General features: G+C 59.7%; 1 protein-coding gene across 1 annotated transcript in view; it reads right to left on the bottom strand.

Moving 5' to 3' along the window:
• Positions 1–395: 395 nt before the first annotated feature.
• The window catches only part of HS1BP3 (HCLS1 binding protein 3), a 38,135-nt gene continuing 25,054 nt past the window's right edge, over positions 396–13,476 (bottom strand). Inside the window, exons 5-7 of the mRNA XM_047782567.1 lie at positions 9,526–9,686; positions 8,005–8,140; positions 396–2,655 (exon numbers count right to left, since the gene is read on the bottom strand). Coding sequence (XP_047638523.1) covers positions 2,385–2,655; positions 8,005–8,140; positions 9,526–9,686 — 568 coding nt within the window. The 3' untranslated portion in view covers positions 396–2,384. The remainder of the gene's footprint in view (positions 2,656–8,004; positions 8,141–9,525; positions 9,687–13,476) is intronic.

The raw sequence follows: 13,476 nt of genomic DNA, 5'->3' as shown, positions 1-13,476 counted from the left end.
ACTCTGGCAGGAGAGTGGAGGCCGGCACAGGTCTGGAGACAGATGGATGGGCTTATTCGGCAGGGCTGTCTGGCGTCAGGGCCGGGAGGGCTTCAGGGCCAGTCCAGCCTCGACCAGGTGAGGTCTGGAGAAGGAAAATGTTGTCTTTCCAAACAGGTCCTGGTTGAGCAGTGACCCGACGACCCCACTGGGCCTGGGGCTCTGGCCCCTCGCTTTACACAGTGGACCCTTCCCCCTGCCCTTGCCCCGCCCTGCCCAGCAGCAGCCCGGGAGGCCTTGGCATAGCCTGGGTCCTTCAAGGACAGGTCTCCTTGGGGAGCCCGCTGTTACAGAGACAGTGCCCCGTACTGTCCTCCATCAGCCCAGGCACGGAAAAGATCACCACTAACAAGTGCTGGAATGAGCCACCAACACGGACTTTATTGGATGACGGGGTGTCATGGATTGGCCAGCAGGTCACAGACTCGGGTGAGAAAACGAGCCACGGAGCCTCCGCATCTGGAGAAGCGCACCTCTTTGCTGAGGGTCCGGGTGCCAGGCCGACAGGGAGGAGGCCAGGCTCACGGTGGACAAAGCCACACCAGAGTGGGAGGTTCTGCCTGTGACAGGCCTCCTCCCAGCCACCCCCAGAGGCACCTGGCGGCTGCACCCTCTGCTCCTATGTCACATGTTGGGGGAGGTGGGGGGAGGGGTGCAGGGAGGGAGGGGCCCGGAGGAGAGAACGGGGAAGGGGAAGGGAAGGGGACCAGGCCCTCCCTACTTCCTCCTTCCCTGGGAGGCCTCTGTAGTCACCTGGGTCCGGGTGGGGAGCCTACCTGTGCTTGAGGGGTGGGGGTGTGAAGGCCTGGCAATGAGAGAAAGGGGGGCAGCTCGTGGGGGCACCGAGGCTGTCCCAGAGCCAGCTCAGGGCCTGGGGAGGGGGTCCCTGGGAGCCAAGCTAAGGTAGAGGAGGCGGAGGAATCAGGCTCTCGGCCCCCAGAGCCACCTGTTTCCTCTCATGCTGGCACACGTTGGGGGGCAGGCTTTTCAGGACTGGACAGCCGATGGAGGGGCATGACACCCAGGGCAGATCTGCGTGCTCCCACCTGCCTTGCAGGTCCCGGCACAAGGCAGTGGGTGCTAGAGACTCTGATGCAGCAACCACTGGCCCCGGCCCAGGGAAGCCCTTAGGGTTGGCTGCTGGCCCTGATCAGGAAGGGCCGGGGTCCTTGTCTCAAACCCCCCTTCCAATCCCCGGTCCAACAGCACAACCCAAGGGACGGCAGTGGTTGCATTTCCTTAAAAAAAATCTGTTTCATTAAAAACTAGCTCTGAACGTGAAGAATATATGAAAAAAAAAAAAAAAAAAGGCATCCTTTGCTCCATTAAACATCATACATTCATTGAGAATTTCCTGAGCTCTGTGCCATGCCCAGACCTATGTGCCAAGGCGCAGGGGTACAGAGAAGTCTAAGGCATGGGCCCTGCCCAGCACAGGGCTCCTTCTCGCTGGGTAGGTTGGGGACAAGCCCAGACCCCGAGGGCAGGGAGGGCCTGGCAGCATCCTCCACTAGACAGACGGGGCCCTTGAAGCAGTAGCCCGAGAGCGTCCAGCCCAGCCCAGTCCAGCTGCAGGGGTCCTTGGAGGCTGGGGGGACCACTCTGCTCAGACATGCTGTGCTGGACATTGAGCACATGGCCAGAGGCCCAGGGAGGCTGCGGTCTGGCCAGGCCTTCCTAGGAAAGGAAGAAGGGGAGACCTGGGGCCTGTCAGGCCATCCACGCCCCAGAGCCAGCCTGGGCCTGACGTTTCTCTTGAGCTTGCCATAGGCGAGATACCCTGCTTAATACCTGGTAACAAAGGTGGTTCAGGGCTGCCCTACCCAGCCAGGCTCTCCTAGGCACCCACTCAGCAGCCCTCTCCTAGAGACCCTCCCATGGCCTGCAGGCCCCCAGGAGTCTCTGCTGACCAGAGATTCCAGAAGGGCTTGGCCTGGAGACCCCGGCCTGACCCTAAGTTGGCCAGGCCCTCCCTCCTGTGTGGGGCTGGCAGAGCCAGTGGGCCCAAGTGGCGCCTCAATAGGCCCCACCTGTCTCACAACACCCTGGGGGCTGGGCTCCTGGTTGGCAAGGCAACCCCACATGCTCTCCCCTCAACATCCACGTGGGACAATTCAAGTTCCAATTCCTAGAGTGACCTTGCTCTCTGCATCTTGCAGGGTTCCATGACCCCATGGGCCTGAGGAAAAGGGAAAAGGCAGTACAGGGGTCCTATGCCCTGGGCTTGCACCCTCTCTCCCTTGGAACAGAGGTCCTGGCCCTACAGGCACATCTGCACCTCCCCACACGCCCCCGCACCGGTGAGGGTCTACTGGCTCAGGAACAGCACGGGGCTGGGGAGGCGGTCAGAAGAGGCTGGGAGCAGCCTGGCCAGGCGCGTCGTGGTCCCGGATGTACTGTAAGATGTCCATCTCATCCATGGCTTGGATTTGCTGCTGCCGCCTCTGCTGCCCCGCCACAGCCTCTGATGGACTCGCTCTGGGGGGAGCAGCTGGCTTTCTGGGTAGCGCTGGCTTAGCTGCTACCGGCGGTTTGGGCTTAAGCTGGGGCTTGGGCTGGGGGTGAGATTTGGGCTCAACTCCCAGGTTCAGAATCTGATCCAAATCCTCTTCGACTCTAGAGAACCAGAGGGGGAAGCCATGAGCACAGCCTCCTGCAAAAGGAACAAGCCCCCACCCCCCACCACCCCAAAAGGCAGGAAGCCCTGTGGGCCACTGCGCTCAGCACCCACCCCCGCCTCCCCGCCTGGCCCTTCCACCCATCCTGTCCCCGCGGAGGAAGCTAAGGGCAGGTCTCTCCTTCCCTGCGATTCCACCAGCGCCCAGCACAAGCAGAGCTGGCTCCTCAGCAGCCTCTGCAGAACTGCTTTTCAGGTGACCCCGCTCTCAACAAGGTGGCTTCTTTGGGTGACTTTTCCTTCACCCCCTCAAGAAATAACAGTAAGAGCTGCCAGGTGTGCCAAGCACTTCAGACCCATTATCTTGTTTCATGGCCCAACAACCCTTGAGGAGGTACCGCCTAATCTCCACCTTGCAGACAAAGACACTCAAGTCCTAGGAGGCTGAGCCACCTGCCTGAGGTGACAGCATGTGGCAGGGCCTGAGCTGGAACTAGGATGTCTGGTTTCAGAAGCTGAGCTCTCATTCAGACCACATTTAGCCAGAGAAAGAATGAATGAAGGGCTCTGAGCCATTGTGGAGTGGGGTCTGCCTGCCCAGCGTCCCCTGGGGGACCACCCGGGCACTAGACAGAGCCCACAGTGGGTTAGACCTGCCCTTAGCCAGTGCCCACCAAGATCCACCATGCCCTGAACCTGATGGCCCATTGGCTGGTGGGACTGAAGACTGGAGCAGTGTGACAGTCACACAGAGCCAGCCCCACGTACCGAATGGCAGGAAAGAAAGGCAGACCTCACCCGAGGGAGGTCCTGCTGCGGGAACCGAGTTCCTAGAGGCCAGATGCACAATGGGAGACCCAATTTCCCCACCACCCGCCCACTCAATCAACACTTCCACATTTATTAACTCGCTTAATAACCACAAAACACTGTCTGGCAGTAGATATAAGCCCTGTTTTACAGATGTGAAAACCGGGGCGCAGCAAGATGAAGGGCCTGGCCTGGGGCCCACAGCTAGCGGGCAGAGGAGCAGGACTCTGCGGAGCGCAGCTCGGTCTTTGGGTGCGTCTGCCTTCCTGGGGCACCCGTGCACTGAAGCCCTTTCTCCAGCTTCAGGTCAGGGTTTCTCCAGGGTCCAGGCTCCCTCATTTTATTTTTTTATTTTTTTAATTTTTTGTCTTTTTGCCATTTCTTGGGCCGCTCCCGCAGCATATGGAGGTTCCCAGGCTAGGGGTCTCATCGGAGCTGTAGCCGCCAGCCTATGCCAGAGCCACAGCAACGTGGGATCCGAGCCGCATCTGTGACCTACACCACAGCTCACGGCAACGCCGGATCCTTAACCCACTGAGCAAGGGCAGGGACCGAACCTGCAACCTCATGGTTCCTAGTCAGATTCGTTAACCACTGAGCCATGGCGGGAACTCCAAGGCTCCCTCATTTTAATCTGAGGCCCTAGCTCCCCCTGCCAATCACACCTGCCAGGTAACAGTGCCAGGCCTGTGGCCCCTGAGGACCCGCCCAGATCCCCTGGGGAAAGAGCTTTTCCTGTAGCCACCCAAACACATGCATCCTCTGGGAGTCTCCTGGGCGCCAGGCCTCGGGACACCTGCCACGCACTCCTCCTGTCCCTCAATAGGATGGTTCCATCTGGGACACTGTCACTCAAAGAAGACCCAAAGCAAGCAGAGCTGCAGGATAAATGGACAGCCCCTCCCCCTCCCTGGGCTTCGGTTTCCCCACCTGCGAGGGGCCGGATGAGGTCATTTCGGGAATGCTCCAGCTGCCATTAGATGCTGAGAAAGAAAGACCCCTGACCAGAGCTGGGCAGAGGGTGAGCCGTGTGCTTTCCTGGCCTAAGTGAGGGTCCGGAATGACACCCCAGACACGGCGACCTCTTTCCTGCCCCCCTGGAGAAACTGTGCACTGGCCAGACCGATTTGGAAGAAAAAGCAGGAGCCCCAGGCCTGGGGAAGGTCTGATAACTATCCTGGGAGATTTGGCAGAGTTACAAGGAAAATTCCCACTGAAATCCAGGAATTCCTAAAGCAGGCTTCCTGGCCCTTCTTCAAACTACAGCCCAGCAGAGAGATTCAGGCAGGCAGGCTGCTGCCACAGCTGGGCCGGGAGGTCCCATGTGTCTAAGGGTAAGATATGCCTCACACAGCCACGCTGGGGACAGGGGAGGGAGGGCACAGGTGCTGGAGGCAGGAGACCCTGGGGGCCCTGCCCAGGCCACTTGGCTTCTCCAAGCTCTGGTTTTCTCATCTGCCAAATGGGAACAGTCGCATCGCCCCACAGGGTTGGACACCGTGTACACAGATGTACGCACAGCAGGCAGAACACAGTTCTGTTCCTCATCCGGCTACTCCTTCAGTGGCCTCAGCCCACGCCACCTCCCTGGTCCTCAGTCTCCCCATCTGTGAGTGGGGTCCAGCTTGGACACCAGCAGGGCTGAACAAGGCAGGAGCAGAAGCGAGGCCCCTCTGGCCAGAACTACTCTCAGCACTGCAGGGCCTGGCAGAAGCCTGCGTGAGGGTGGAGGTGCCCTTCCCAGGAGGGGCTGCCTGCCAGGTACCAGCTACTAAAGGAGCTGTGGGTCACTCTGCCTGCTTCCTGGGCCCCCCTCCTGTGATGGGTCACAGAGCCCAAGGCGAGAATCCAGAGTCTCCACGGACAGCAGAGAAATGAGCAGAGATGTCTCTCCAGTACAGTCCCAGAGGGAACGGCCCCAGCCAGGCCTTCAAGGAGAGTTCCAGGCAATCTTGGGAGGCATCACCCGGGACAGGATGCTCCTGACAGGCTCTGCTGTGTCCCAGCTCCCTCCAAGTGGCTGCCCTTCCTCCAGCTCCCCTGGGGCAGGTGCTGGCTGGTGCTGCACCCCCACTGGGGGCTGGGTGCCTGGAAAAACTCAGAGGGACAGAATGACCCTCAAACAGAGCCCTTAGGGAATAAAGCAGCAGCTAAGAGCTTATGTCAGACTTCAGGATTTATACTGGCTAGCAAAGCAGTGACTCTCTGGAACTGATCAGAAGCTGGATTTGCTCTGAGGTGGGAGGCGGGGCAATCATACCTGAGACACAGGTGGCTACTCAACATCCTTGGCCAAGCCCCCCCCCCCCCGCCCCATTTCCACTTGGGCTCCCTGAGTCATGGCTAAAAGCAGGTCCCACTGATGAAAGGTCCAGGTCCCCTCTCCTCCAGGCCCTGCGGACATGAAGTCAACCACCAAGGGGCTGGAGGAGGCATCTGAAGACCCCAGTCCTACCCCTCCTGCCCAGGTCCCTGTAGAGGACAGAACTCAACTAAAGACCAAAACTGGGAGTTTCTGCTACGGCACAACACGATCTCTGCAGCACCAGGGTGTAGGTTCGATCCCCAGCCTGGCACAGTGGGTTGAAGGATCTGGCATTGCCGCAGCTTCAGTGTAGGTTGTAACTGTGGCTTGGATCTGATCCCTGGCTATGGGAACTCCATGTGCCATAGGACAGCCAAAAAAGAAAAAAAAAAAAAAAAAAAAAGCCCCAAACTGGGGCCCTGCGCTGGTGAGGAAACGGGGCTTCTCGGACTCCAAACCCCGCCGAGACGGCCCTCCACGCAGCCTCTGGGTGGCTGATGCCAGTGATGGGATGAATGGGTCATGAACATTAGAAAGTTTATCATCAGGAAGCCCCATCACTGCCTGGACAGTCATGGGACTCATGTGAAGAAAAATAAGATATGGTTCCTGTTCTTAGGAAGCGAATTCTTTCCTTACCGGGTGTCTGGCAGAATGAAGGCAGGGCGCAGGACTCACATGCTCTAAAGCAGTGACTCCCAGAGCGCTCTGTGGGATGCAGGATGCTTTACCAAGGAAAGGGTCCCAGGGACCAAGTGGCATGTGAAATGCTCTGAGGCATCCCCCCTCGAGCCACGTGTGCCCACAGACTGCAGGCTTGGAAAATTCTGTTTAACGCTAGTACCACCCCGGCCAACTGGTCACAGAAAACCTTTGAAGGTAACACCTTTCAACACCCTGCAAACTGGCATTCTGCAGAATCTGGGTTGGAAAGCACCGGTGCAAGGCACTTAGTGTGAACAGCCCAGAAGGTCCCCATGGTTCTGCCCGGCTGAGTCCTGGAGACGAGGCAGCAGAGGCTTCCTGGAGAGGACAGGCTCCCACGGGGCCCAGCCGCGCCCTGGGGCCGACTGCCGTGACTGCAGTGCTCTGCTTCCCTGTGCCTCCGCAGTGCTTCCCTACCCCTCAGTGCCTAACCACAGTCCCAGCATCTCCCAGGGAGCCCTGCTGCCGGCATGTCAGGAGCGAGGACACGGGATGAGAGTGAACAGCTGCCAGGGGCCATGGGGAGATGTAATGACAAGGAGCCGCCACTGTGACTCCGCTGGGCAGGCACTCGGGGCTAACAGCCCGCGGCTGCTAACGAGGGAGGGGATGACAGCCTCCTGGGATCCCATGGCCCGTCACCACGTAACTGTTCCTGAAAAGAGACGGCTCAGTGTCCTGTGACTCGTCAGGCACAGCCTGCATCCCGGGGACGTGGATGACGTGCCGGAGAGATGCACGGTGCCCAGTGTGCCAAGAAGGCAGCGGCGCAAGCAGGAGCCCAGGGGGAGCCTGCCAGGCTGGGGGTGGGAGGCGGATCTGCCCCCCTCTCCTCCTCTAGGTGCTTAGGGTCCTGGAAAGGCTGGAGGACGGGACACAGGCTGGCTGACCGGGGTTCCAATCCCAGCCTGTCACTTAGGAGCTCTGGCTTGGTGCCAGTTACCTCCCCTCGCCTCCCTTTTCGGTGAAAAGGAGATAATAGCACCTTTTTGGGGGGTGGGGGCTGTTGTGGGGATTAAACAAGATGATGTGTGAGGAGCCCAGCATCCTGTTTAGCACACGGCACGCACCCTCTGGCTGTCAGTTTTGCACATTTGTCAACCTACATCCACGTAACAGATTAAGCCTCACTCTCTTGGTACACCTGCCGCTGTGACCCTGCCGCTGTCCAGAACATCTGCGTTTTGCCTCCTTCAGGTGAGCTGCAGGCCACCAAGAGTCAGGTTTATTTGTTGCCACCCCTGTTTATGCCATCATATAATTTAATTATTCTTTATATAAATGATGTGTATGCATGAAGTTCGTTCTTTCTAGAAGTTGCTGAGCCACTAACACCACCTCCAGCCCCCTGCCCTTCACTGCCTCCTGGCCGGCTCCCCCACCCCCCACAGGCTCCCACCTTTGACAGAGGCCAGGATTCCCTCCTGGGAGCCGGAGGATGGTGAAGTGCTCCCGCGCTGGGCTGGAGCCCTGGCTCTGTCCAGGCCCCTCTCAGGCCTGGCGAAGCATCACTGGATGCAGGTGGTACCTGAATAGATCCTCTGAGGTCTCCCTGGGGCCCAGGCGGGACGGGGGTCCTCCACTCTCATGGGCAGCAGGCAGCAGTAAGGGGTCACCCAGGGCAACAGCTCCGCCAAGGTCAGGGTCGTCAAACAGCTTCAGGGCTGTGGAGGAGGCAGCGGCAGAGTGGTCAGAGGGAGTCCCAGCCTGTCCTTGGCTGCCTGGGGGTGCAGGCTGCAGACAGTCTGGCCCAACCTCTAGGTGCAGCCGGGAGAGAGGGCGTAAGGTTGTCCCTCTGCCGGCAAGGTGAGCACAGAGGGACCAGAGGAACGGGGCCAAGTGGGGGCAGGGGACAGGTGCTCATGGGGCCTGACACACCTGTCTACCCAGCTATCCCCCACCTCCCTCCATGCTGGGTGGGAGTCAGCTGATGGCCCCACGGCTGGGTTCCTGTCCTTGGGGCCACCACACTGCATTTAGGAGAAAACAGCCTCTTCAGCTCGCTGCCCCAGGCTCCCCAGGACCCAGCCAGTTGGATCTCTTAGCTCAGCCCCCAGGGCTGCACCCCCATCTTTCAGAAGGTTCTTACAGAGTGCCAACCACCAGCCTGGGGCTGCTGCCGCTGGGATGCAATGGTAGCTCTTCTGAATGTAGCCCCTGCCTCTAGGAGCCGGGGTCGGCTCCACCCCCTCCCCATGCCCACTGTTCAACGCTGCCCTTTGTGAACGGTGACTGCAGCCCCCGTTCCTGGAATACGTTTTTTCAGCGGGCCTGGCAACTCCGCAGCTGAAATACAGTTCCTCCACCCGACCCGCACCCAGGAAGCCTTCCCTGGTGCCTCCACAGGCTCTGCTCAGACCTGCTACAGGCCCAGGCTACCCTGATGTCCTGTGTCCCATGGGAGGCCCCGAGGCTGGGACTGTGTCTTACTCATCCAGGTGTCCCTGGGCCCAGCACAGAGCCTGGCCCCCAGTGGGTGCTCACCAAGTGCAGCTGAATTAGTGGGTGACATCAACTCCCCACCCTGGATGCAGACCCGGGCCGGGGAGGAACAGTCAGACCCAAGGACGAGAGTGGGTCCCAGGGCTGCTCAGCTTCCCCGCTCCAGCTCTGCACCGGACCCTCCCGCGGGGTCTCTGCAGGCACACAGAGCTTCCCATTAGAATCCGAGTCCCGCAGAGCCCCAGCACCCCGGGGCTGGGTCAGCACCCACTCTTCACCAGGTGCCCACATCTGGCGGCAGATGTAACGAGGGTGCTCTGACACCAGTCACAACCCACACTTTTCAGAGCAACAAAGAAAACCACCCTCTGCTTCCAAGGGCTGATGAGAACAAACAAACAGCCCTGGAGTGTTCCAGGCTGTGGGGACACAAGGCACGGGACCAGATCTCTTTAGCAGAAAATCTCCACTGACCGAGTCTGTACTGTGTCAAAACAGGAAGATGGCCCTTCTGCTCATGCGCAGTGGGAAGAAGCCACCTGCAGAGGTTGGCTGGGTCACCCAGGAGGCACTGAGAGCGAAGGGAACACCCTGGGGCTCTACTTACGGTCCCTGGAGGGTCCGCCCTCCGTGGGGCCCTGGGGGCGAGGCTTCCGGCCGGGGCCAAAGAGCCCCTCGTCGGGGTCTACCTCCTCATCAAAGATGGTGAGCCGGGGCGAGGGTCTGGGCTTCACGGCCACCTCAGGGCGTATCCTGGGCTTCTTGGAGCTGCAGAATCACAGACAGAACTCAAGTTAGGACTTCTTGCAAGAGGCTTGCCGGCGGGCTCGGGCAGCCTGGCCAGAACCACACGGGTGTGGGGCAGGCTTGAGCTTGTGTCGGGAAGGACCCTTCCCGGGCCCTGACAAGGGGGTCGTGAGATGCTGCTAAGGAGGCAGCCCAGTCCTGTGCCCGGGGATCAGCCACTGTTGGCATGTGGGGGAAGAGCGGCTGGGCATCTGGACCATACAGCCGACCGCGGACAACTCCAAGGCCTAAAGGGCCAGCAGGACTCAGGCCTGCCTGCGGGGTCAGGGGTCAGAGAACTCCTCCTTCCGGAGCTGTGGGGGCTGCCAGACCTCAGCACTCCCTGGGGCCAAGCTGAGAGTCACTGCATGGCCACTTGGAAACCGGCAGGGATGCATGAGGCTGCAAACCTCCGGGCCTGGCCCCAGGGGAGAATGGAAGAGAGTTTGGGGCAATGCTCCTTGTTTCCCCCCACATGTTTCATTCTCCTTGAGCAGTGTAACCCCCATCATTCTAGAAAACACCACAGTCCCACTGAGCAAACCCCACCTCCTTCAGGAAACCCCTCGGGCTCTGCAACCCTCAGGTCCCTCATTCATCGACTGGGAAGGCCCTGCTCTGGGCCAGACTCTGCTGGGGGAAACCAGGAGGGGGCTCAAGGGAAGCTTTTGGACCTCAGGAGGCTTTATTTCCTGATCCGGGTGGTGGTTCACGGTGTACACGTCAACCTTCAGGGAACTGAAGGCTGCAGATCTGCACACGTCACTGGAAGTTATACCGCCAGTAAATAAACAAACTTGGTTTTCTTTTAACAAGGGGATCCAACCCCGGCTGATGATGCCTAAATTAGCCATTTGAAGGTTCCTGCAAAAATCAGACATAAGCTGTTAACTGGAAGTGGGATTTCCGTGGGCCTGTCTGCCTGAAGGGCCATTCCAATGGGACGTGGTCACCCTCTGAGCTCCTGTTGGCGATATGACGTGGTTAAGCCGCATGGACCCCGCTGTCAACAATGGCACAGGTTAAGCCACAGCAGATAAGAATAGCGGGGCTGCCCTGGGGGCTGGAGGGCAGAGGGCTGGAGGGCAGGGTTCTCGAGGCGGCCGTTCCCACGGGCAGGATTTAGATGCCTGGCAGAGCTGGGGGCTTCCGGCAGAGATGCGAAAAAGCTATGAAAGGTGGGGCTGCAGCCACCGGAGGCTGCAGGACCAACACATGTCCGTGCTCAGAGCTGGGCCCCGGTGGGAGGATCTCTGTCAGCAGACAAGGACACAGTGGTTCAGAGAAGCTGGGTGTCTGCTCAAGGCCACACAGCAGGCAGGGCTGGAGATGCGACGGTTGTCCCCCTGCTCTTTCTCCATTCCAGGCACAAGCCAGATGAGCTGAAGCCACAGGCCATCAGGCCCACGCCTCTGCTGTGGTGCCACCCCCAGGCCCTGCCTGTGGTGCTGGTGAGGGAGCCTGGACTTCTTTAGAAACGTCACCTGCACTTCCTCACACAGCTTAAGGACGCAGGGTGGCCTGCCCTTCCTGGCACGTTTTCCCCTTTTGTTTCACAGATCAGGCAGAGCCAGGATGGCGCTAATGACCCCCGGGAAGTGGGTACCACAGACGCCCTGGCCCTCGGGTAGGCCAGCTGGGAAATGGCCATAGCGGAGACCTGCTGAGGCAGAACCCCATTGACAGGCCCCAGGGGGCTCTTTGCGTCCCTGTGGATTCTGATGACTTGTGCGTAGGAGAGCCCGTGGGCCAGCCCGGAGCCTGCAGGCTCTGCTCCACCACTGCCCCTCATTCCCCACTGCTGCCACCCTTTGCTTGGTCCCGCTCCTGGGTCCCACAGGGGCTGCCGCAGTGGAGGGCGGAGAGCTCCCCAGCACCCCTGCAGCTCCCAGGGAGGCCGGGGCTGGGCCTGACCGCTCCGCTCTGCAGCCTCCCTCTGCAGGTGCACCCTGATCGGAAACAGCAGCTCTGAAACGGCTCATGGGGAAGGCACAACCACATCCCCTCAGCAGACAGCCCCCTGGGGCAAGGGCTGGGGGCTTTTCCGAGGACCAGAAATCAGAGGAAGCCCAGAGAGAAGGGAGGGTCTGAAGAACAAAGGACGTGAATGAACAGACGTGATGAATTATCTCTGGAGAAGCCACGCCGAGATTTCAATGATTTCCCCTCTTGCACCTACTTCTGGTTCGCAGAGCACAAATTAGGCCCGGCTTTCCTGCTATGTGAGTTTTCCTCTCAAATCGGATGAATGCTCTTGTTTTTCTCCCTGGAGACGTTTTTTTTATCTTTTGTTGTCTTGAATTGAAATAAAGCGACTCCTCAGCACATGGGGCTGCTCAGTCAGGCACCATCTGAACCCCACCCTGTTCGTCTCCCCAACTCCCCCGACCTGTCTCCAGGGGAGACAAAGAACAAGAGGAAACACGGAGCTCTGACAGCTGAAAGCTCCAGGGATCTGGGCTGGTTGGCCCCAGATTCAGTCTCTGGGGGCTCAGGAGTGTGTCTGGTCCAGCCAGGGCAGATGCTAAATAAACATCAGACGAGAGGATGGATGGATGAAGGGGTGACGGAAGGACAGACAGACGAATGGATAGTTGGACAGACAGCAGGACAGTACATCTCGAATCCAGACTTATTTCTGCCTCCTCCCTCAGGGAGGGGGGAAAAGGAGTGAAGAGAGGGGGCTCCCAGCACCGTATCAGACAGAGGCCCTCTGCTCCATCACTCCTCCTCCAGACGGCTCGCAGGCACCCCCGCTGGTCTCCACTGGCCCCTTGGCCCATGTGTCAGGGGCCCATCCTTTCACCCTGAGCTCATGAGCCCCTCCCATGGGCAAGACCTGTGCTGGGTGATGAGGGCCCGGAGATGAGAAAGACCTGGCACTGTCCCCAGCATCTCACAGCAGAGCAGAGTCACAGACACGAGCCCATCGTCGCCACACATGCAATCACACTATGATAGCTGGAGCCCAGAGGAAGGAGCCCACCCAGTCCGAGGGCTTCCTGGAGGAGGTGGTGTAGAGGTGGGCAGTGACCTAAGGGGGTCTCAGGGCAGAAAATGACATGGGCAGAGAGACCCTTAACCTCTGACAGGCTGCAGAAGGCATGACTCGAGCAGCAGCAGGAGCCCGGGCCCCTGTGGAAGCTTTGCTCCTGGTCCATAGAGAAAGGATCAGGGCCAGAGCCGGGGAGGCACGAGCAGGAAGGATGGCAGGAGGCCAAGCGCTGATAAAGGGACCCTCAGACAGGAGTGGCGAGTTCATGATGGTGCCAGGTTCAGGGTGAGGACAGGCATTTCCCACGTGAGGGGAGTCTCTCAGACTCCAAGCTCCGCACCTTCCCCTCCCTCACAGGTTGCGTGAGCATGGATGCTGGCTGCACACATGGGCCAGGGCCCTGGTGCCCCTTCCATTCCCCTCTCAGCCCCGTCTCCATCCGTGTCCATCCAGCTGTCTGCGGGACACAGTGCCCAGCTGTGCTGTGCCCGCTGCCCACCTTCTGCACCGAGGCCACAAACGATGCCCCACTTCTCCCTCCACCAAAAGAAGGCTGGTATGATTAGACTCCAGTCACTGGGGTCGGGGCAACTGAGCATCAGACGGCGAGGTCTCAATGGACGGAACTGCACCTCCTGACCTCGTGCAGTGCCAGCGTGGCACAGGCTGCACAAGGTGGGTGGTGGGGCTCCCCGGACGGACACAGGCATGCAGAAGCGTGCTCCTGTGGTACACACGTGTGTGCATGGACAGACATCAGCCTTCCTGCTGTGTGTG

Source organism: Phacochoerus africanus, chromosome 5, assembly GCF_016906955.1.
Source record: "Phacochoerus africanus isolate WHEZ1 chromosome 5, ROS_Pafr_v1, whole genome shotgun sequence".
NCBI lineage: Eukaryota > Metazoa > Chordata > Mammalia > Artiodactyla > Suidae > Phacochoerus > Phacochoerus africanus.
This window is presented reverse-complemented; position numbering and strand designations above follow the sequence as displayed.